The following is a 25801-nucleotide window of genomic DNA, read 5'->3' as shown; positions in this document are numbered from 1 at the left end:
CATCGCAGAAAATCAATATAAGACGGAATCCAAATGCCACAAAACTTGACGGAGATTTTTTATGGACCAGAAGGAACATGTTGGGCCCTGGTTGCACCTGGGGGGAGTCCCGAGGAGGGGACAACCCACCAGAGCGCGCTAGGAGGCCCAGGCGCGCCCTGGTGGGCTGTGCCCACCTCGGGTGCCCCCCGGACTGCCTCTTTGTTCTATAAATACCCCAAAAATACTAGAACCCTAGAAGCGTCGACGAAATATTCATCCAGCCGCTGCAGAGTCCAGAACCACCAGAACCAATCTAGACACCATCTCGGATGGGGTTCACCACCTCCATTGGTGCCTCTCCGATGATGCGTGAGTAGTTCTTTGCAGACCTTCGGGTCCGTAGTTAGTAGCTAGATGGCTTTCTCTCTCTCGCTGAATTCTCAATACAATGGTCTCTTGGAGATCCATATGATGTAACTCTTTTTGCGGTGTGTTTGTTGGGATCTGATGAACTTTGAGTTTATGATTAGTTATATCTTTTTATATCCATGAAAGTTATTTGAGTTTCTTTGATCTCTTATATGCATGATCTCTTATAGCCTTGTATTTCTTCTCCGATATTTGGGTTTTGTTTGGCCAACTTGATCTATTTATCTTGCAATGGGAAGAGGTGCCCGGTAGTGGGTTCCATTCTACGGTGTTTGATCCTAGTGACAGAAAGGGAAACAACACGTATGTATCATTGCTACTAAGGATTAAAAGATGGGATCTATATCTACACAATAGATAAACGGATCTTGTCTACATCATTTCATCGTTCTTATTGCATTACTCCGTTTTTCCATGAACTTAATACACTAGATGCAAGCTGGATAGCGGGCGATGTGTGGAGTAATAGTAGTAGATGCAGGCAAGAGTCGGTCTACTAATCTTGGACGTGATGCCTATGTAATGATCATTGCCTGGATATTGTCATAATTATTTGAGGTTCTATCAATTGCCCAACAGTAATTTGTTTACCCACCGTTTGCTATCTTTCTCGAGAGAAGCCACTAGTGAAACCTACAGCCCCTGGGTCTTCTTTCTCATATATTTGCTTGTGATCTACTTTTCCTTTGCATTTTTATTCAGATCTGTTATACCAAAAATACAAAAATACTTTGCTGCACTTTATTTTATTTACGATCTATTATTTTAGTCTACTACAAATTTCTGGCATCGTTACCCAAAAGGGATTGACAACCCCTTTAACACGGCGGGTTGCTAGGTGTTGTTATTTGTGTGCAGGTGATGTTTATGTTGTGTTGCTTGGTTCTTCTACTGGTTCGATAACCTTGGTTTCATCACTGAGGGAAATGCCTACCTTCGCTGTGCTACGCCATCCCTTCCTCTTTGGGGAATTACCGACATAGTCCTAGCAGACATGAGTTTTCTGGTGCTATAGTTAGGGAGCAATCAGGACTCCCTATGGTAGGGGGCGCGGCCACCCCTTGTGGGCTGTCTCCCCTCTCCCTATGGACCATGTAGGCCCATTACTTTCCATGGGAGGTACCGGTAACCCCTCGGTACTCCGATAAATATCCGAAACGTCCCGAAACCATTCTGGTGTCCAAATACTATCATCCAATATATCAATCTTTACCTCTTGACTATTTTGAGACTCCTCATCATGTCCGTGATCTCATACGGGACTCCGAAAAATCTTTGGTCACCAAAACACATAACTCATAATACAAATTGTCATCGAATGTTAAGCGTGCAGACCCTACGGGTTCGAGAACTATGTAGACATGACCGAGACACATCTCCGATCAATAACCAACAGCGGAACTTGGATGCTCATATTGGTTCCTACATATTCTACGAAGATCTTTATTGGTCAAACCGCAATAACAACATACGTTATTCCCTTTGTCATCGGTATGTTACTTGCCCGAGATTCGATCGTCGGTATCCTTGTACCTAGTTCAATCTCGTTACCGGCAAGTCTCTTTACTCATTCTGTAATGCATCATATCGTAACTAACTCATTAGTCACATTGCTTGCAAGGCTTATAGTGATGTGCATTACCAAGAGGGACCAGAGATACCTCTCCGATACTCGAAGTGACAAATCCTAATCTTGATCTATGCCAATTCAACAAACACCTTCGGAGACACTTGTAGAGCATCTTTATAATCACCCAGTTACGTTGTGACGTTTGATAGCACACAAGGTTTTCCTCCGATATTCGGGAGTTGCATAATCTCATAGTCAGAGGAATATGTATAAGTCATGAAGAAAGCAATAACAATAGAACTTAACGATCATTATGCTAAGCTAACATATGTTTCTTGTCCATCACATCATTCTCCTAATGACGTGATCCCATTCATCAAATGACAACACATGTCTATGGTCAGGAAACTTAACCATCTTTGATTAACGAGCTAGTCAAGTTGAGGCATACTAGGGACACTATGTTTTGTCTATGTATTCACACGTGTATCAAGTTTCTGGTTAATACAATTCTAGCATGAATAATAAACATTTTTCATGATATAAGGAAACATAAATAACAACTTTATTATTGCCTCTAGGGCATATTTCCTTCATTAGGGCCTTAGGTTATGATGTAGGTGGTGTTTGTTTCTTCTAGTAGTTGTAAGACTTGGTAGGTCCAATTAAATGAAATCGAAGGGAAACCCCCTCTTTATGAAAAAAACTCAAGTCCTTTTTGGATTGCTAAAAAAATAATTTATTTTTCGATTGTGCAAAAAGAAAGTCCCTTTTGGATTGCAAAAAAGAAATTCTTTTTGGATTATAGGAAATTGAAACACATAGAAATAGAAGAAAAAACGATTGAAATTGCACATAATGTGAATTTCTATAGGATCGAAAGTAGGTCTAGAGGGGGTGATTAAACTACTTTACTAATAAAACCTAGTCTTTTCCCAATTTTAGTTCCTGGCAGACTTTAGCAATTCTAGCAAGTCTACTAACACCTGATACGTCTCCAATGTATCTATAATTTTTTATTGTTCCATGCTATTATATTATCTGTTTTGGATGTTTAATGGGATTTAATATACCTTTTTATATTATTTATGGGACTAACCTACTAACCAAAGGCCCAGTGCAAATTGCTGTTTTTTGCCCATTTCAATGTTTCACAGAAAAGGAATATCAAATGGAATCCAAACGGAATGAAACTTTCAGGAGAGTTATTTTTGGAGCAAACGTGATCCGGGAGACTTGGAGTGGACGTCAAGAATGAAGCAAGGAGGCCACGAGGCAGGGAGGCGCGCCCAGGGGGTAGGCGTGCCCCCACCCTCGTGGGCCCCTCGCAGCTTCGCCGACGTACTTCTTCCTCCTATATATACCCATATACCCCGAAAACATCCAGGAGCACCACGAAACCCTATTTCCACCGCCGCAACCTTCTGCACCCGTGAGATCCCATCTTGGGGCCTTTTCCGGTGATGTGCCAGAGGGGGAATCGATTAGGGAGGGCTTCTCCATCAACACCATAGCTTCTCCGATGATGTGTGAGTAGTTTACCACAGACCTTCGGGTCCATAGTTATTAGCCAGATGGCTTCTTCTCTCTCTTTGGATCTCAACACAAAGTTCTCCTCGATTCTCTCAGAGATCTATTCGATGTAATACTTTTTGCGGTGTGTTTGTCGAGATCCGATGAATTGTGGGTTTATGATCAACATTATCTATGAACAATATTTGATTCTTCTCTGAAATCTTTTATGCATGATTTAAATATCTTTGCAAGTCTCTTCGAATTATCAGTTTGGTTTGGCCTACTAGATTGATCTTTCTTGCAATGGGAGAAGTGCTTAGCTTTGGGTTCAATCTTGCGGTGTACTTTCCCAGTGACAGCAGGGGCAGCAAGGCACGTATTGTATTGTTGCCATCGAGGATAAAAAGATGGGGTTTATATCATATTGCTTGAGTTTATCCCTCTACATCATGTCATATTGCCTAATGTGTTACTCTATTCTTATTAACTTAATACTCTAGATGCATGCTGGATAGCGGTCGATGTGTGGAGTAATAGTAGTAGATGCAGAATCATTTCTGTCTACTTGTCGTGGACGTGATGCCTATATACATGATCATGCCTAGATATTCTCATAACTATGCGCTTTTCTATCAATTGCTCGACGGTAATTTGTTCACCCACCATAGAATTTGCTATCTTGAGAGAAGCCACTAGTGAAACCTATGGCCCCGGGGTCTATCTTCCATCATATTATTTTCCTATCAACTTGCTATTTTTATTTTGCAATCTTTATTTTCCAATCTATACAACCAAAAATACCAAAAATATTTATCTTATTATTTTTATCAGATCTCACTTTCGTAAGTGACCGTGAAGGGATTGACAACCCCTTTATTGCGTTGGTTGCGAGGTTATTGTTTGCTTGTGCAGGTACGAGGGACTTGCGTGTAGTCTCCTACTGGATTTATACCTTGGTTCTCAAAAACTGAGGGAAATACTTACGCTACTGTGCTGCATCACCCTTTCCTCTTCAAGGGAAAACCAATGCAAGCTCAAGAGGTAGCAAGAAGGATTTCTGGCGCCATTGCCGGGGAGATCTACGCACAAGTCAAGACATACCAAGTACCCATCACAAACTCTTATCCCTCGCATTACATTATTTGCCATTTTCCCCTCGTTTTCCTCTCCCCCACTTAACCCTTGTCGTTTTATTCGCCTTCTTTTCCGTGCGCCTCTTTTCCGTTCGCCCTTTTCTTGCTTCTTGTGTGTCCGTGTGTTAGATCGTTGGTTTTGCTGTCATGGCTAGTCCTTCTATCATTGTTAGTACTCCCGATCATGAAGTTCTCAATTTTAAACAAAGGGAGGGAGAAAATTTAAAAGATGCTTGGTATAGAATTTGCAATGCTCAGAATAGATCCACTAGGAAGCAATCCACTTTCGTTCTTCTTCGCAATTTTTATGTAGGCATCACCCCTTGGAATAGATATATTCTTGATACCATTACCGGAGGGAATTTCTTGGGTAGCCATACTTTTGATTCTTATAATGCTATGATAGATTTGTTTGGGTCACCGCCTCTCTTGGTTAATGGAACTATTTTAACTTTGGAACATGTGATGCAAAGGCTTGAAATTATTGAAAATAAAGTTTCCACTGTAGAGTTGATTGAGAATTTGGATAAAAATATCCACAACCAGATTACCCAATATGGATCTAAGGTAGGAGTTACTCTGAATTTTTTTAAAGAAAAAGAACCCATAGTTAGCGAAAAGATAGATCAAGATTCCACAAGGATTGATAAACTTGAGGATATTATTACCAACTTAGGGTCTGCCTTTTCTTCCGTGAAAAATACTCCAAATCCTCCTACTACTAGAGTTCCCAAGTTTATGTATGTGCCTAAAAATAAAAAGGGTGAATCGTCCAGTAAGGAAAATGCGGACCTCAAAGCAATAAGTGCTAGAAATGATTTTCTTGATTTCTTGCCTAGGATTTTGATCATTAATAAAAAGAAGGAAACTCCTAAGGGATATAAGTGTTCTATTGAAGAATTGCCTACCAAAGATGACAATACCTAGATCTATTCTTGTTTTTATGCATAGCTAGGGGCGTTAAACGATAGCGCTTGTTGGCAGGCAACCCAATTTTATTTTTCTTTCTTTCTTTTTGGTTCTGTTTAGTAATAAATAATTCATCTAGATTATGTTTATATGTGGTTTTATGCTTTTAATTAGTGTTTGTGCCAATTAGAACCTTTGGGAAGACTTGGGGGAAGTTTTTGCGATCTTGCTGTAAAAACAGAAACTTAAGCGCTCACGAGATTTGCTGCCATGTTTTACTGGAGAGTGCGATTAGGTTGATTGTTTTTGCAAATGATTAATAGAAAAATTCCTCACCTCCACCTATTTAGTTCAGAATTTTTTGGGTTACAAAAGTATTCAAAACCTGCAGATTACGACAAACTGTTCTATTTTTGACAGATTCTGTTTTTCATTTGTTTGCTTATTTTGATGAATATATGGCTAATAATAGAGTTTATAAACCATAGAAAAGTTGTAATACAGTAGTTTTAACACCCATATAAATAAAGAATGAGTTCATTACAGTACCTTGAAGTGCTGGTTTGTTTTCTTATACTAACGAAGCTCATGAGATTTTCTGTTGAGTTTTGTGTTGTGAAGTTTTCAAGTTTTGGGTAAAGATTTGCTAGATTTTGGAATAAGGAGTGGCAAGAGCCTAAGCTTGGGGATTCCCAAGGCACCCCAAGGTAAAATTCAAGGACAACCAAAAGCCTAAGCTTGGGGATACCCCGGAAGGCATCCCCTCTTTCGTCTTCGTCTATCAGTAACTTTACTTGAGGCTATATTTTTATTCACCACATGATATGTGTTTTGCTTGGAGCTCTTGTATAATTTGAGTCTTTGCTTTTTAGTTTACCACAATAATCCTTGCTGTACACACCTTTTGGAGAGACACACATGAATCAGAATTTATTAGAATACTCTATGTGCTTCCCGTATATCTTTTGAGCTAGAAAATTTTGCTCTAGTGCTTCATTTATATCTTTAAGAGCACGGTGGTGGTTTTATTTTATAGAAATTATTGATCTCTCATGATTCACTTATATCATTTTGAGAGTCCTTTAGCACAGCATGGTAATTTTCTTTGGCTATAAAATTAGTCCTAATATGATAGGCATCCAGGATGGGTATAATAAAACCTATCATAAAAAGTGTATTGAATACTATGAGAAGTTTGATACTTGATGATTGTTTTGATATATGAAGATGGTGATATTAGATTCATGCTAATTGAGTAGTTGGGAATTTGATAAATACTTGTTCTAAAGTTTTTTATTCCCGTAGCATGCACGTATGGTGAACCGTTATGTGAAGAACTCGGAGCATGATTAATTTATTGATTGTCCTCCTTATGAGTGGCGGTCGGGGATGAGCGATGGTATTTTCCTACCAACCTATCCCCCTAGGAGCATGCGCGTAGTACTTTGTTTCAATAAATAATAGATTTTTGCAATAAGTATGTGAGTTCTTTATGACTAATGTTGAGTCCATGGATTATACGCACTCTCACCCTTCCACTATTGCTAGGCTCTCTAGTACCGCGCAACTTTCGCCGGTACCATAAACCCACCATATACCTTCCTCAAAACAGCCACCATACCTACCTATTATGACATTTCCATAGCCATTCCGAGATATATTGCCATGCAACTTACCACTGTTCCGTTTTTATGACACGCTTCATCATTGTCATATTGCTTTGCATGATCATGTAGTTGACATCGTATTTGTGGTAAAGCCACCTTTAAAATTCTTTCATACATGTCACTCATGAGTCATTGCACATCCCGGTACACCGCCGGAGGCATTCACATAGAGTCATATTTTGTTCTAAGTATCGAGTTGTAATTTTTTGAGTTGTAAGTAAATAAAAGTGTGATGATCATCATTATTAGAGCATTGTCCCATGTGAGGAAAGGATGATGGAGACTATGATTCCCCCACAAGTCGGGATGAGACTTCGGAAAAAAAAAAAGAAAAATAGAAAGGCCATAAAAAAAGAGAAGGCCCAAAAAAAGAAAAAAAGAGAGAAAAAGAGAGAAGGGACAATGTTACTATCCTTTTACCACACTTGTGCTTCAAAGTAGCACCATGATCTTCATGATAGAGAGTCTCCTATGTTGTCACTTTCATATAATAGTGGGAATTTTATATTATAGAACTTGGCTTGTATATTCCAATGATGGGCTTCCTCAAAATGCCCTAGGACTTCGTGAGCAAGCAAGTTGGATGCACACCCACTTAGTTCTTTTGTTGAGCTTTCATACACTTATAGCTCTAGTGCATCCGTTGCATGGCAATCCCTACTCACTCACATTGATATCTATTGATGGGCATCTCCATAGCCCGTTGATACGCCTAGTTGATGTGAGACTATCTTCTCCTTTTTTTCTTCTCCACAACCACCATTCTATTCCACCTATAGTGCTATGTCCATGGCTCACGCTCATGTATTGCGTGAAGATTGAAAAAGTTTGAGAACATCAAAAGAATGAAACAATTGCTTGGCTTGTCATCGGGGTTGTGCATGATTTAAATATTTTGTGTGGTGAAGATGGAGCATAGCCAGACTATATGATTTTCTAGGGATAACTCTCTTTGGCCATGTTATTTTGAGAAGACATGATTGCTTTGCTAGTATGCTTGAAGTATTATTATTTTTATGTCAATGTTAAAATTTTGTCTTGAATTTTTTGGATCTGAACATTCATGCCACAATAAAGAAAATTACATTGAGAATTATGCTAGGTAGCATTTCACATCAAAAATTCTGTTTTTATCATTTACCAACTCGAGGACGAGCAGGAATCAAGTTTGGGGATGCTTGATACGTCTCCAACATATCTATAATTTTTGATTGTTCCATGCTATTATATTATCTGTTTTGGATGTTTAACGGGATTTAATATACCTTTTTATATTATTTTTGGGACTAACCTACTAACCAAAGGCCCAGTGCAAATTGCTGTTTTTTTGCCTGTTTTAGTGTTTCGCAGAAAAGGAATATCAAACGGAATCCAAATGGAATGAAACCTTCGGGGGAGTTATTTTTGGAACAAACGTGATCCAGGAGACTTGAAGTGGACGTCAAGAAAGAAGCGAGGAGGCCATAAGGCAGGGAGGCGGGGCCCCCACCCTCGTGGGCCCCTCGTAGCTCCACCGACGTACTTCTTCCTCCTATATATACCCATATACCCCGAAAACATCCAGGAGCACCACAAAACCCTATTTCCACCGCCGCAACCTTCTGTACCCGTGAGATCCCATCTTGGGACCTTTTCCTGCGCTCTGCCGGAGGGGGAATCGATCACGGAGGGCTTCTACATCAACACCATAGCCTCTCTGATAATGTGTGAGTAGTTTACCACAGATCTTCGGGTCCATAGTTATTAGCTAGATGGCTTCTTCTCTCTCTTTGGATCTCAATACAAAGTTCTCCTCGATTCTCTTGGAGATCTATCCGATGTAATTCTTTTTGCGGTGTGTTTGACGAGATCTCATGAATTGTGGGTTTATGATCAAGATTATCTATGAACAATATTTGATTCTTCTCTGAAATCTTTTATGCATGATTTAAATATCTTTGCCGGTCTCTTCGAATTATCAGTTTGGTTTGGCTTACTAGATTGATCTTTCTTGCAATGGGAGAAGTGCTTAGCCTTGGGTTCAATCTTGCGGTGTCCTTTCCCAGTGACAGCAGGGGCAGCAAGGCACGTATTGTATTTTTGCCATCGAGGATAAAAATATGGGGTTTATATCATATTGCTTGAGTTTATCCCTCTATATCATGTCATCTTGCCTAATGTGTTACTCTGTTCTTATGAACTTAATACTCTAGATGCATACTGGATAGAGGTTGATGTGTGGAGTAATAGTAGTAGATGCAGAATCGTTTCGGTCTACTTGTCGCGGACGTGATGCCTATATACATGATCATGCCTAGATATTCTCATAACTATGCGCTTTTCTATCAATTGCTCGACAGTAATTTGTTCACTCACTGTAGAATTTGCTATCTTGAGAGAAGCCACTAGTGAAACCTATGGCCCTCGGGTCTATCTTCCATCATATTATTTTCCTATCAACTTGCTATTTTTATTTTGCAATCTTTATTTTCCAATCTATACAACCAAAAATACAAAAAAATATTTATCTTATTATTTTTATCAGATCTCACTTTCGTAAGTGATCATGAAGGGATTCACAACCCCTTTATTGCGTTGGTTGCGAGGTCCGTGTTTGTTTGTGCAGGTACGAGGGACTTGCGTGTAGTCTCCTACTGGATTGATACCTTGGTTCTCAAAATCTGAGGGAAATACTTACGCTACCGTGCTGCATCACCCTTTTCTCTTCAAGGGAAGACCAACGCAAGCTCAAGAGGTAGCAACACCGTACACATGCAAGTCTAATAGAGTAGTAGCAGAAAGTAAAGACTTTTGCACATGGAAGTATACTGGAACGGTTTGGAGATAATCAAATGAGACACTATGATTTTTCGTGTGATTGTAATAGGTGGTGCTATCATACGTTCAACTTGATGGAGACTTCAGCCCATGGAGGGTAACGGTTGCGTGAGTCCACTGAGGGCTCCACCCATGAAAGGTCCAAAAGAAGCAACTTTGTCTATGTCATCACGGCTTACCCTCACGAAGGACTAGCCTCACTCGGGGTATATCATCACCAAGTAGGCGATCTGCTTGCCTACAAACTCCTTGGTTCAACTCCACGAGCTTGGAGGCTGCCAAGTGACACCTAAACAATCTTGGAGACACCACACTCCAAAAGGTAATATAGATGTTGTTGATGATGAACTCCTTACTCTTGTGCTTCAAAAGATAGTCTCCTCAACACTCAAACACTCTCTCATAGATTTGACTATGTGGTAGGATAGGGATTGGAGTGGAAAGCAACTTGGGGAGGCGAGAGATCAAAGATTAAAGGTTGGAGTGAAATCCTCTTGATCTCAACATAAGTGTAGGTGGTTCTCTCTCAGAAAATAGATATGGGAAGTGTAAGCTTTTGAACTGGTTGTTCTCTGAGTTTTGGTGGAATGGGTGGGGCAATATATAGCCATCACCAAAAATCCAACAGTTACACACCTTTATGCACTACTTGATGGGACCGGGTGAGAACAGTGGCTGAGGCTGAACAGTAACAAAGTTTGAAATTTAGGCTTTTCGGTGAGACTGGATGAAACCTCTCGGTGGGACCGAGCGAAGCTGACCTAAGCATTCGGTGTCACCTATTGAAACTAGTCGGAAATTCTGAGTTGATTTCAGTTGGTAACAAAAGGTTGACAAGTGCTCTTCGGTGGGACTGAAGGGTCAACTCAGTGAGGCCGAGAGGCTAGGGTTTATGTAGTGGCTATATCAAGTGTATCTCGGTGAGTCCGGTAGAATGAGTTTCGGTGAGACCGAGATCAACTTAAGGGTTTTGGACATAGATGAATGTGAGAGTGTGGCTGAGGGTTTTGGAGCAATATCTCTCAGCACTTGAGCAGTTAGACCATTATCAAAACCTCATCCCCTTTTAATAGTATTGGCTTTCCTATAGACTCAATGTGATCTTGGATCACTTAACTAAATATGAAGAGCCTTGAAGCTTTGTCAACATATGTCCTTTGCATTTTGAGGGGTCCACATTCACATCTCATTGCTATACCTATATTGAACTTTCTTGAAATATTCTTTGAGTAGGCATTAGTTCAATAACATATATGTTGTTATTAATTACCAAAACCACCTGGGGATTAGATGCACTTCCAATTTCGAAACACAAGAATTCTGTAAGAGTTTATTTTGGATGATTCACGGGAAATGAACAGGTTGAGGACTGATGAGAGGTAGAGTTGCCTCTCGTGCTCATTGTACTGCCATGATTTATTATGAATAGATTGGAAATTTCTCCACATAAAAGAAAAGAACTGCATTAGACTCAAAGAAATAAAATAAAATAAAAACCAAAAAAAGGGTTCAAGGTTATGTTGAGATTCTATGGAATGATGGCCTAGGAATATGGCAACCACAAACCTATGATGCAAAGTGCTTCCGTGGAAAAAACAAATTTATGAATTAGAATTCTCTAACATTCTTAGGAGTCTTTTAATCCGAAGTGGCCTCAATCCTTTTTCTTTCTTTTGAGGAATTAGAGACATCAATAATTGAGAATCGATTAAGACACACCGTGGTTACGGGTACAAAAGTACAACATGATGGCTCAATACATAAATTTTCTTTATGAGGGATGTCTCAACATAGTTCGACACATGCATGCATAGGAAGCGACGCAGGCAACACAAGAGCTTTATAAAAAGGTACGTTGTACAGGCTAGTTCATCGAACTAGCACATCACCGACCGGCATGTAGTAGCTCGATCGTTTAGAAAGGCATAGGGTCAACGGACGGCTCGTGATCAAGGCCATCTGTGCATGTGATACGGTACGCACGTAGGTCAGTTAACTCCGGTACTCCATGTCGTAGCTGCGGCAGGAGGCGCGAGATCACGGGCTCTTGTGCTTGGCGCCGGCGCCCGCTGCATGGGCCGGAAACCATGAGCGCCCACGACGGTGGGCATTGGGGAAGTAAACTAGTCATATGCTCATGCGTCCAGACGAAACTTCCGGTCACCGCCTAAATTTCCGAGAGCTCTGAATGCAACGGCCAACGGCCGGGTATCTAGCTTTGCTGGTTGCGCAAGTTTTACAATGTGAGTGCGTCCGTGGGAGGCTTAATTTGATCAACTCAAGCTTGAGTCAAGCTAGCTAGTATTTGCTTGAAGGAATTTGGAGAACAAAATTAATAGAGGAACCAAACGGCAAACAAGAAGATTTGCAAGGACGAACCGATCGACTTTTAGAGTATGTAGTCTACTCTTTGAAGCTCAGGTAATACATCTAGGTCTAACCTAACTGACTTTTGACTACATCTTGGACATGTCTGTGTTATAATCTTATAGAGTTCAAGTACAGTTTAACGTGCACTTGCCACGTGAACTTTGTCCTGGATGCACAACGAACTTACAGCCCTAGCTAGCAACCTACACTAAAACTCGAGGCCTAGTGATGCATACTGTCCCCCGATGCATGAAAAGTCGAGCGATCTGCCTCGTTTTCATTCCCGCAATTAAGGGCAAACTCACGGTTTCAAAGATTCGTTGCATGCACGCAATCAAAAGCACACCGCGCGCGGAGCAGCAGGAGGCTTCTTGACCGCATGCACAACAGACAAACTAATTCCCTCTTGGCCTCTCGTCTCGTACGTGTGCAAGCTAGGGCGGTGCACGCGTGCAGCGGGCTTATATATAGAGCCAACTGAACCGGCGGAGTCCCACCACCCTACAACAACCACACGTACACTACTTAGCACGAGCTTTCTAGTAGCTAGCCCTGCGTAAGTACGTAACCGTGCGCGTCTTCAACCTCCTCACCGCGGCGGCCCCGGCGGAGATGTCGCCAAGAAAGACGATCCTCGTCGCGTTCTTGCTCCTGGTGGCTATGTCGACCACCGTGCTGACTTCCGTCGACGCCGCAAGGAGGCTGGGGCTTGAGCCGGAGGAGCAGTACAGCGCGACCGTCCCCGCGACGTCGGCGAGGCTTCACGAGAGGGCGAGGTCGCTGATCACGACGTGGATGGCGCAGCTCACGGCAGGGCCGAGCCCTAGAGGCCCTGGGCACTAATGAGACCGAGGTGCAAGAAACAACCCGAGAGAGAGTATTCCTATACTTAAGTTTGTACTTTTCCCTTGCATTACCATGTGTAGTGTTACGTACGTTCCTACATGTTACTCTTTTGATCGGTACATGTGTACGAACAATAATACGGAGGCTAGCTTCCACGCCTCCACACGGCGGTCATGTGATGATCTTTTCCGCAACGTCGCCCGGAGTAATTGCACGATCAATATAAAGTCGATTGCTTCTCAGTCTAATCTTGAATTCTTGATAGTAGATGTAATGAAGTTGAGTATATTTTACTTTATACCCTGGTGATTTTATGACAGCTTTCACCCTATTTAAATTTGTTTGCCACATTCTACCCGACCGTCCGACAAATTTTAACTACTTTTTTCTGTTATCAAATTGAAGTCCTTGATGATATTAGAACCACATTCCTCCTGCATCCACCGGAGGGCGGCGTAAGCAAATCTTGTTGCTGCTTCTGGCCCTCCGTCTCACTGAAAAAACCTTGTTTAAACTCATAAGCTTAAACAAACACCGGCCGAAAAATCGCTCATGTAGACCAAAAGACGCCAATGATAACGATCTGAGTATATCACGTCCCGGGGTAGCTAGCACCGAGGATGTGCAGAAAATAATCATAACTCTGGCCATATAGAGGCCAAGACACCACACGTCCTCATACGATGACAAACAACATCGTTGGAAACGAGGCCAGGAGATGGTGATCTTATTTCTCAGTGCCTATGGCGCCATCGCCTTACCACCGCTGGTCAAACACCTAGACTTAAGGCGAAACTATAGCTAGTGCAACCAGAGACGACACAACCACCCTGAACTGTGGTCGTCCCCACCTAACCAGCACCCGAAGGCGATGAGAACTGGCGACGATGGAAGCCCTAGGAGGAAACCTTACCACCCTTTTCTCCCTAGAGGTGGAGGCGTATAGGAGAGTGTCTACATATATAGTTCAGTACAAGAATACGATCATAGTACATGGTTCACCAATGGCCGAGACAAGCCTAGGGCAACTACACTTATAGCCCTAACCCTAGTATCAATATCCCTTCTATTTTCTTCCTACAAAGTATTAAAAATTTCAAGAATTTATCGTTCAAGCTAGCTCTGCCCTACTCGTAACTCGCTGCTAGCTTCACCATTCACTTAATGCGTATCCTTGCTCTGCATATTTTTTTTCTTCCAAATTTACAAATCAAGACTTTTCATTTTTACCTATTGTTTAATAAGAGGCACGTGCACGGGCTACATGATGCAAAATGCCATGGTGGAATTACAACATCTTTACTTTTTAAAAGGAAAAAATTCACATCCTTCGTGACGATGTGGTTTGCATTTTGCAGTATGATAATCTGTTACATCAGTTTCAAAAAGATATATGTTTCAACCATTTCCAAAAAAATTACACGGTTGCGTTATAAGAGCATCTCCAATGGCAAGCCGCAAATTTTCTCCCGCATTCGTCCGCAGACAGGGTGGGGGGGGGGGGGGCAGTCCGTGGACACGGATGCGGGAGGCCAACATCCAACCGTAGCTACATACATTTCAACCGTCATTTTAACTAACCAGACAAAATTCATGCAAACCTGCCGATATTCATCAAAATTCGGATAGACAAATGGTAGAAATCATCCATACATAGCATGCAAATTAAGTCTAGTATAATAATGTCTCAAATTTGACTAGATTAATCAGATGTCCAATAAGTTTTTCATCAACGGATCATGTCGTTCCACACATACTCCCCCTTCAGCTTCATCCAACAATGTATGCACGTAAATGATTGTCCCTCTGTCCTGTAGTACACCACTGCAGAGCGTGCGGGCTACATATAATTTGTAGACCAACATTGAGTGAAAGAATCAATCAATAAGTTAAGCCAGAGAAAGCAAAACTTGCGATCTCGTCATCTGCCGCGTGCAATGGCCACCTTACCTCGAGCTGATGAACCACGTCACAAAACTTGCTGGCGCTGTTCTGGATGGCGTACCAGCAATATGATAATAATCTCACGTTCCGTTGTTGAATGTCGTACATGCCGCAGGACGCAATGTGCTTTCATGCGTGAAATTTTTCATGCACTTGCTCCCAGAAGGTCGCCCCTCTGCTCCTGCCTACGAAATCCGCGGATACGGCCAACCACGCATCTCACAACAACCCATCCTCCATGGTTGAGTAGCTCACCATCCTTCGTACTCTAAAAAACGACAAAGCGTTTGAAAATAAGCTCAACGACATTTGACCGAACACCTGCCGGGCGTGGTGTCCGCCATGGAAGTCGTCGACAGGGGAGGGGGGCGAAGTGTACCTGGGTACAAATGGTTCCAGGGTGGACAACTCCATCGTGAAGGCAAGTGGGCGCGTCATTGCTAGTTGCGGACGTCCGACAATGGCTTTGTGACGGCCGAAGACATACAACAGCGGCGGCGGAGGTGGGGGTGCGGATGCAAAGCAATGAGGAGAAGGGGAGGAGTGGAAGTAAATGGGACCCGGAGGGGGATTGGGTGGCCCAAGGGAACGCCCTACGTGTCTGTTGTCCAGACTCCCGCAAACCTACTTTGTCTCCAATTTGCGGGAGAAAATGCGTTCGGACCGCCCTGTGACCGATACAGAACCGCGTTGCATGTGTTCTGCTGTCCGGACAGCGCGTTCCGGACGCATGCATGAGGTTTGTGGGTCGGTGTTGGAGATGCCCAAATGGAGCAACCTAAAAAATCTTCGTTTATGCAATGAAGAAGCTTTATTGGCTGATAAAAGGTACCCTCTCTATTCTATAATGTAATGCGTATAAATTTATGGTAAAGTTAAACTTTTGACAATAGAGAAAACTATTTAAATCTACAATAGCAAATATAGAAAATATAACACTACATCTTATGATGAATTTAACGATATATGTTTGGCATTCTAGATGTAAATATTTTTCTCCACAAATTTGATCGGAATTTTGTAAGGTTTGACTTTTCAAAAAAATCTATACATAATGGAGACACAACAGCAATAATTTTTAGTCTCAGACTGAGTATGACATTTCATCCAACAGATCCGCTACGTACACATATTATCATCCACATGAATGTGCGTAACTTCAAAATTAAATCCATCAATAAAAGAAGGGGATTGTAGGAAATGCAATTGTTACTACTTTTATCCCGTCATACACTTCCTCAATGTCTAGCTCAAGTCTCAGTTCAACCACACAAACCAAGCTTCGTCCTTCAAATTAAGGCAGTAGGCAAGATGGTAAGCCCAGAAACCTTTACGATCGATCGAAGAAAATGGCGAGGCAGCCCCATACTGGCAGCGCGCACACAGCTCGTAGGTAACATGCTAACACGTAGACGTAGTACGTACGCTCAAAGCTAGCTACTTGAGCCTGACGAGCCAGACGTCGTCAACGACGGGCCCGCACAGCGTGGCGTTGACGGTGTGGTGGTTCGAGCTCTGGAACACCACGCGCGTCTTGTCCGCGATCGCCGTGAACTCGAGCTTGCCGCACTTGTGCCCGCCGGTGCCGCGGGACACGTACGAGACCCTCAGCCTCTCCCGCGCCGCGTACACGTCCACGCCCAGGGACCCGACGCATCCGTTGCGCGCGTCCCCGACGGAGAACGTGAGCCTGTACGACCGCCCGGGCACGGTGCCCTGCACCTCCTGCACCAGCGCGACCTCCACGCCGGCCACCAGCTCCACGGCGCGCGCGCCCTTGGGCACCGCGTGGTGCTGCGCGTCGATGTACTTGACCACCTTGGTGTCCGACATAATCATCCACCCCGGGAGCGGCGAGTGCACGTCCTCGAAGATCGGCGGCACCAGCACGCCCCACGGCGTGTTCGGGAAGATGTATGGCCCCTGCTCGAAGTGCCCGTTCTTCACCATGTTGCCTGTTCACGTCGGGTTCGTGCACTCGTTAGTTACACCGTCTCAAGAGTCATGAGACAAGTTTCGTTACGTACCCTTGTTGTACAGCTGAGGGTAGAGGGTCTTGATGGCGACGGCGATGATGAGAGGGCCGCACGCCGGGTTCTCCTCGATGCCGGTGTTGTGGATGGAGAGCCACACGGTGGTGTGCCTGGGCTTGAACGCCCAGGAGTAGGTGTCCCAGCCGGTGTTAGTGTACACGGTCTGGATCGGGAGCAGGCCGAACTCCGGGTCGACCGACACGTTGAGCTTCTCCTCCTGGGCGCATGACCGCGCGGCGATGAAGGAGATGGAGTAATAGGTGTGGCGGGCGACCTTGAGCTGCTGCCGGATGGTGGCGTCGTTGCCCAGCCGCACGGCGTTCGCGCCCACCGGAACCGGCAGCATCATGTCGGCCTGCGTGTGCCCCGACTCGATGTACTCCACGAACCCCGATAGCTCCCAGTTGGGTATCGCGTGCTTCCCAGTCACCACCGGGCCCTTCATCTGGGACTTGTCTGGCCCGTTTCTGAAGTCCCCGTTGGGTAACAGGCCTGCGCACCCACAACCCACTCGTTCAAAAAGTTAGAAACAGAGTGTTTAGCTAATTCAGTAAATGGGTGCAGAACAAGTTCCACATGATTGGTTTAGCAAACACCGACGATAACTTGCTATGCGCTACTCTACTTGTTACTACTTCATTAAACCACATATGCAGGCTACAGCTAACTTTTTTTTTTTGTGGTGCAGCTAATTTTATAAAGAACAGAAAAATGACAAAGGAAACATATCATAGAACCACAAATCTCACGCGATAGAAGAGCCTGACATGAACAAAGCATGTGTATGCCATGTGACTAAGCAGAACAAAATATCCTTCTGAAATCCTGGATGGGATACCACTGTCAGCTAAGATATTGTAATTGTAATTTTGTAAAGTCAACTTCAGCTTCAATTCTTAAGATCAGATCTCCATTGTCGATATCAATCTGGTTCATAGCTTGATTTTCGATGCATGAGGTTGACTAACCTCAGTTTAAGGTAGGTGAAGTATACTGTATCCTGAACTTATTTTATAATATACTGTACATTTTTTTTACTAAACACAAGAAAAATATGATCAGACTCACCGCAAAAAGAAAAAGAAAAAAAATCAGACAACAATAGATACGCAGAGACTGATGAACAGGGGATGAACCTAAAGAAAAGATAAGAGAATGCCGATGGACCTCAAATTAACGATAAATGGTAAATATACGATTGCATTTCATATTTAATGTTTACTTCCTCCGTTCCTAAATATAAGTCTCTAAAAATACTTAGAGAACGAGACTGGTTATTTCTGACCACTATACATGTCCTAGTGGCCCCAATAGTTTGCAACTGAAAGAAACATTTACATGCCAGATGAGCATATTAAGGAAAAACTTAGTAGTGGTGTTAGTTTCCGGGTTCTTACCATCCTCGATGACGGCAGAAACGGCCAGAGCAGACACGGCGACCAGCAAGAAGAGCGCTATCCAACGCATGCTTGTCGCCATTCTCTCAGGCGTCGCAATGGTCGACGAGCCCTCTGTGGCCGTCGCCTCTCGAGCTTTACTGGAAGCTAGGGTGGGCTACTGGGCTTTGTGGCTTCAGCTCTCAGGCGCGGAGTGCCCAGCGGCCTTATATAGCGACTGCTCGTATTAGCACGCACTGGTAGGGGTAGGGGCTCAGCGGAGGCCGACGGGCGGGGTGCCGCGAGACGCGCCGGCCACTGCCCGGAGCATGAGAAAGACAGCGGGCATCTCATCAGCTTTGACTTTTGAGGCGCTGTAGAGTGCAGATGTACTCGGTGATCGGGCCCCTCCGTGCGCTCACGTGGCATTCGACTTCCGTCGAAGAAGATTCTCAATTCAGGAGATTAGAGTGCAATTTGTTTTTGCTTTTTACTGAAGACAGCAGGTGATTTACCTACTGTAAAATTTGTAAGGGAATATGAGTAACAGTTTACAATAAAGTTACAACAGGCCACGTGCCAGGTAACTACTGGAAGTTTGCTAGCATAAGCAGCTCTTTTGATTGATTGTTATATTTGTAGAGATTAGGAACTTTTTTGTTGAAGATGTGCTCATTTCTGCAAATCAAAATGCCGCATGTCACTCGAATGAGGAACTAGGGCAGCGGAGTGGTATGTCAGATGGTGCATGATGCTGTGGCGGCAACTCACGCGAGGGACACTGGGCCAGCGGCCCTAACGTCATGGCGGTTGTTACAAGCCGGCTTGCGCAGGTATGGAGTGGTTCCAATCAGGTCGACACCGTGCCATGGAAGCCCGCCCTCCCCGCGACGGGTGGGGTGGTGGTCTATGGTGGGAACATATCTTAGTCATCCGCTGGTGCCTTTCTGGCCTAGCATGGAGTACAGGTTGGCGCGATCTCTGGAAGACCCGTCTTCAGAATGATGATTGAAATAACACTTCATTTCAGGGTAAAAACTCTTGTTCTTGACTTGATTGCATGGGCTTAGTAGCGACGCACTTACGTTATTATCTTGTTGAAAGCACTGTCTCCTTACTGATGTGCTTGCGTTATTATCTTGTTGAAAGCACTGTCTCCTTACTGATGTGCTTGCCTTGACCATCTTCGGTTGGACATGAAAACGGGCGCAAGGGCACTTATTACTTCTTGAAGGTGTTGATGCGAAAAGAAGTTAATTTAATAATGGGTGATTACTTCATGTCTTATAACGGCTCACCCGTGGTTGCTATTGTATTGTACTCCCTCCGTTTCATAACTTTTGTCGTGCTTTTAGTTCAAAATCCTTCAGTTCCATAATTCTTGTCGTGCTTTTAGTTAAAATTTTAAACAAAAAGCATGCGAAGAATTTTGGAACGAAGGAAGTACTCTCTTAAGAACTAATCAGAATCATTGTGTGCATCACGATGATGCAGAGGTTGAGGGTTCAACATTCTTTTTGAAAAAAGAAGAAGAAATGAAAGATACATCTTGTTTTAGCAAAAAGGGTTTGCCTATATTTTCATTAGTAGAAACCATATAGTAGTTCTTACAGCCTAGCAACATAGCACCTATAAGAAACTACAAAACTACATCACATCCACTTATAACTTACAAGCATACCCCGGACCCAGCCCAAATCCTGTAAGACATATGAAAGAGGAACATCAGGATTACAAACCGCGAGAGATTTTCTTCACCCATCATCAACCACTAGTAATCCACATAAATCCATGGTGCCATCCTCGCGGCGTATTGAACACCTCACTTGGTACCCGTTCTAGTAACTTTACCCCCACATCAGCTCACTTTGAACTTCTTGGTTTTTCTGCAAAATTGACCACCAGTTTATGAGGGAACAAATATTATGTAGAGTTACAAAAGGATCAATCCCCCTTTGCATTCAAAGGATATGTCATTTCCGCAACTACAAATAGACCATGTCAATGCATATATACCCACACAAGTTTCATCTTTTTTTTTCCTTCACAAGTTTCATCTTTTGTTTTCCTTCCCAAACCGAGGAAGCCAAGTGGAAAAGAAGACTTTTAATATCAGTTGGCATTGAATTTAAATTAAAAGTGCACTATAGAAGACTATATATGAATTTTGCTACAGAGCGGTGAAGAAATAAGTGGTCAACAATCTCATCTACACCACATAACACACATTTGGAACTCCTAGTCCACCCATTTTAGCAAGTTTCTCTTTGGAAGCACATTTGTTGCGCACAATGAGACAAATAAATACCTTGATCTTTGGAGGGAATTTAACCTTCCAAAGAAACTTCAAGGGAAACTATAAATTGTTAAGACTAAGTTGATTATAAAATAACTTGATAGTATATTTACCATCAACAGTAAGAGGCCAAACCAAAGAATCTTTCTCATCTTTCAGTTCAATGTGATATCATTTTTCCATTGAATCAGTGTATAACCCCTCAAGGGTTCTCCTAAAAGTGAAATGACCCCAACCTTTCTCTACCACATCTCCCAATTTAATGTTCTTAGTAAAGCAGAGATCATACAATCTAGGGTAACACTGATTCAATGGTTTGTCAACCACCCACCTTTCTTCCCAAAATCTAATATTTCTACCATCACCCATGTTCTTAACATATTTGGAGAAAAAAAAATCCTTCATAGATAGGATTTCGGCCCAAAATTGGGAGTCTCCCACCTTACGTTTTACCCCAGAGAGACAATCATTCTTGAAATACCTATTTTTAAAGCATAGATTGCCAAAGACCTTCTTCAATTTCTGGTTTCTATAGCCAATTGGCAAGGATATCTTTGTTCATCAAATACAAGATAAGAATACCAAGCCCCCCCCCCCACACACAATTGTTTTTTAGGTTGAAAGACCTCAGCCCATCAAACTAAGTGATATTTCTTTTTGTCTTTATCTCCTTACCAAGTGATTCTAGCCCTGAAGAAGTCAAATCTTTTTCTCACCCCTACTTGGATGGGATGGAAAGACATCATAAACATAGGAATATTACTAAGATAAGACTACACCAGAGCAAGCCTACTAGCAATATCCAACATTTTACCTTGCCAACATGCACATCTCTTTTCAATTTTATCTTCAGAATACTTCCATTTTTGTTTATAATCATAATTATGTTTAGTGGGATACCCAGATATTTCATAGGTAGAACCCCCACCTCATAGGTATATATCTCTCTATAAGTTTTCTCTTTATCAGTAGCTTCACCAAATAGGAAAATCTCACTTTTGAGGAAAATAATATCCAAACGAGTCATATGTTCAAACACACACAATGATTTTCAAATTTTGTGTCTATTTAATTCATCAGGAACAAGGAACATATATCTAGTGACCTAAGTTAAGCCATCAGGACTTCGTGATGGTAGTCATTCTGACTGCATGTTGTTCGTAAGTACATTTAGGTACGTCTAGTATTGATGTGACTCCCTTGGTTGCTTGGCAAGTTGTGCTGCCGAAGTCCCGATTTTGCTCCCATTGGAGACACACTCCTCCATGGTTATTGGTGGTGTTGACCTACTTCACATCCTTGGTAGTCTAGGAGTATATGTTGGAAGGCTTCGAGGGTTTCCCTCGAGATGGATACTTACAAAGTTGTGGCCATCTCGTAGTTTAGCCAACTGCATTCGATCACACGTTTGAGTGAACCTTTCACTATGATGGCACCATGAGGTACCGACAACTTAAGCATCATGTATGTCTAGATGGGTATCACCATGAACAATGTGAGGTGTAGTCGTCCTTTCAAGACGTTGTAGACTATATCAAAGTCGATGACCTCAAAAGTGCATAACTCTCTTCTAAAGTTTTCCTCTTCTTCAGGGATAATGATAAGGGCAATATGCCCTAGTAATATATGTGACGTTCCCGAGATTAGTCCATCAAATTCTCAGGAGTCATGTTCTATTTCTACATAGGAAATTTGCATATGCTCTAGTGTCGTTAGGGATGTCATGCTAATGGACCTGCCAATGTCAATCAAAATTCGATGGACTCGTGCACTCCCTATGATTTGCGAAATGAACAGAGGGAGTTGTCCTGGGTGCGGGTACTCAGGTGGGTAGTCTTCCTCGCGAAATGTGATTTGGATTTATGCCCATTTCATTCTGTGACTGAAGCTTGAGTTGTAGGATGAGACAACCTTCCCTCGCAACCCTCTTAGACTCAGCATGTGACATGTAGGTTCCTGATCCTGCCCATAGGTGGTTCACTTGCTTCATCACATTGGGGGCTGCCGCTTTGTTGGGGAACGCAGTATTTCAAAAAATTTCCTACGATCATGCAAGATCTATCTAGGAGATGCATAGCAACGAGAGGGGAGAGTGTGTCTACGTACCCTCGTAGACCAAAAGTAGAAGCGTTTAGTAACGCAATTGATGTAGTCGAACGTTTTCGCGATCCAACTGATCCAAGCACCGAAAGTACGACACCTCCACGTTCAGCACACATTCAGCTTGATGACGTCCCTCGATCTCTTGATCCAGTTGAGGACGACGAAGAGTTCCTTCAGCACGATGGCGTGGCGATGGTGATGATGAAGTTACCGGCACAGGGCTTTGCCTAAGCACTACGACGATATGACCTAGGTGTGTATCTGTGGAGGGGGGCACCGCACACGGCTAAAAGATCAACTTGTGTGTCCTAGGATGCCCCCTCCCCACGTATATAAAGGAGGGAGGAGGGGAGGGCCTGCCGGCCCCTAGGGCGCGCCCAAGAGGGGAGTCCTACTAGGACTCCTAGTCCTAATAGGATTCCACCAAAAGGAAGAGAGGGGGAAGGAAGGAGAGGGAGAGGGAGTAAGAAAGGGGGCACCGCCCCCTTTCCCTTGTCCAATTCGGACCGCTAAGGGGGGTGCAGCCTGCCCTGGCAGCCCTCCTCCCTCTCCAATAAGGCCCATGGTGGCCCATTAGTTCCCCCCGGGGGGTTCCGGTACTCCGTTTTTACCCGAAACTATCCGGAACACTTCCGGTGTCCGAATAACATGGTCCAATATATCAATATTTATGTCTCGACCATTTTGAGACTCCTTTTCATGTCCGTGGTCTCATCCGGGACTCCGAACAAACTTCGGTTCATCAAAACACGAAACTCATAATACAAATCATCATTGAACGTTAAGCATGCGGACACTACGGGTTTGAGAACTTTGTAGACATGATCGAGACACATCTCCAGTCAATAACCAATAATGGAACCTGGATGCTCATATTGGCTCCTACATATTCTATGAAGATCTTTATCGGTCAAACCGCATAACAACATACGGTGTTCCCTTTGTCATCGGTATGTTACTTGCCCGAGATTCGATCATCGGTATCATCATACCTAGTTCAATCTCGTCACCGGCAAGTCTCATTACTTGTTCCGTAATGCATAATCTCGTGACTAACTCATTAGTCACATTGCTTGCAAGGCTCATAGTGATGTGCATTACCGAGAGGGCCTAGAGATACCTCTCCGATACATGGAGTGACAAATCCTAATCTCGATCTATGCCAACTCAACAAACACCATCAGAGACACATGTAGAGCATCTTTATAATCACCCAGTTACGTTGTGACGTTTGATAGCACACTAAGTGTTCCTCCGGTATTCGGGAGTTGCATAATCTCATACTCATAGGAACATGTATAAGTCATGAAGAAAGCAATAGCAATAAACTAAATGATCACAGTGCTAAGCTAACAGATGGGTCTTGTCCATCACATCATTCTCAAATGATGTGATCCCGTTCATCAAATGACAACACATGTCTATGGCTAGGAAACTTAACCATCTTTGATTAACGAGCTAGTCAAGTAGAGGCATACTAGGGACACTCTGTTTGTCTATGTATCCACACATGTACTAAGTTTCCGGTTAATACAATTCTAGCATGAATAATAAACATTTATCATGATATAAGGAAATATAAACAAGAACTTTATTATTGCCTCTAGGGCATATTTCCTTCAGTCTCCCACTTGCACTGGAGTCAATAATCTAGATTACAAAGTAATGATTCTAACACACATGGAGTCTTGGTGCTGATCATGTTTTGCTCGTGAGAGAGGCTTAGTTAACGGGTCTGTAACATTCAGATCCATATGTATCTTGCAAATCTCTATGTCTCCCTCCTTGACTTGATCACGGATGGAATTGAAGTGTCTCTTGATGTGCTTGGTTCTCTTGGGAAATCTGGATTCCTTTGCCAAGGAAATTGCACTAGTATTGTCACAAAAGATTTTCATTGGACCCGATGCACTAGGTATTACACCTAGATCGGATATGAACTCCTTCATCTAGACTGCATCATTTGCTGCTTCCGAAGCAGCTATGTGTTGGGTAACACAGTAATTTCAAAATTTTCCTACGCACACGCAAGATCGTGGTGATGCATAGAAACGACAGGGGAGAGTATTGTCTATGTACCCTCGTAGACCGTAAGCGAAAGCGTTATGACAACACGGTCGATGTAGTCGTACGTCTTCACAATCGACCGATCTAGCACCAAAGGTACGGCACCTCCGCGATCTGCACACATTCGGCTCGGTGACGTCCCGCGAACTCACGATCCAGTAGAGCTTCGAGGGAGAGCTTCGTCAGCACGACGGCGTGATGACGGTGATGATGTTGCTACCGGAACAGGGCTTCGCCTAAGCACCGCTATGATATTACCGAGGTGGATTATGGTGGAGGGGGGCACCGCACACGGCTAAAGATCAATGATGAACTTGTGTCTCCATGGGGTGCCCCCTCCCCCGTATATAAAGGAGTGGAGGAGGGGGAGGGGGCCGGCCTCCTAGGCGCGCCCAAGGGGAGTCCTACTCCCACCGGGAGTAGCATTCCCCCTTGCCTTGTTGGATTTAGGCGAGAAGGAAGGAGGAGGGAGGTGGAAGGAAAGGGGGGGCCCTCCCAATTCGGATTGGGTTTGGGGGGGGGGCTCCTTTTCTCCGTTCCCCTCTCTCCCACTAAGTCCCAGTAAGGCCCATATACCTCCCGGGGGGTTCCGGTAACCTCCCGGTGCTCCGGTATACTCCCGTTTTAACCCGGAACCATTCTGATGTCCAAACATAGGCTTCCAATATATCAATATTTACGTCTCGACCATTTCGAGACTCCTCATTATGTCTGTGATCAAATCTGGGACTCCGAACTACCTTC

At 43.3% G+C, this 25801-nt stretch overlaps 1 protein-coding gene across 1 annotated transcript; it reads right to left on the bottom strand.

Moving 5' to 3' along the window:
• Positions 1–16320: 16320 nt before the first annotated feature.
• On the bottom strand, positions 16321–18897 carry LOC125538923. The gene is made up of 3 exons (XM_048702238.1): positions 18613–18897; positions 17210–17707; positions 16321–17137 (listed from the first exon to the last, which is right to left on the bottom strand). Exons 1-3 carry the CDS (start codon positions 18692–18694, stop codon positions 16620–16622), a joined length of 1098 nt encoding a protein of 365 aa, XP_048558195.1. The 5' UTR covers positions 18695–18897; the 3' UTR covers positions 16321–16619.
• Between the last annotated feature and the right edge of the window lie 6904 nt (positions 18898–25801).

This window comes from Triticum urartu, chromosome 2 (genome assembly GCF_003073215.2).
Source record: "Triticum urartu cultivar G1812 chromosome 2, Tu2.1, whole genome shotgun sequence".
NCBI classification, from domain to species: domain Eukaryota; kingdom Viridiplantae; phylum Streptophyta; class Magnoliopsida; order Poales; family Poaceae; genus Triticum; species Triticum urartu.
Note: the sequence above shows the minus strand (reverse complement) of the source record. Positions and strands in the feature narration are given on the sequence as shown.

What these genes read in the sequence shown, in the direction of transcription:
- LOC125538923 (XM_048702238.1), bottom strand. Translation starts at nt 18,694, where the DNA reads ATGGCGACAAGCATGCGTTGGATAGCGCTCTTCTTGCTGGTCGCCGTG. An exon ending in TTCTGCCGTCATCGAGGATG is followed by an intron (nt 17,708 to 18,612) that starts GTAAGAACCCGG and finishes GTGGGTGCGCAG; the next exon opens with GCCTGTTACCCAACGGGGAC. An exon ending in CCCTCAGCTGTACAACAAGG is followed by an intron (nt 17,138 to 17,209) that starts GTACGTAACGAA and finishes CGACGTGAACAG; the next exon opens with GCAACATGGTGAAGAACGGG.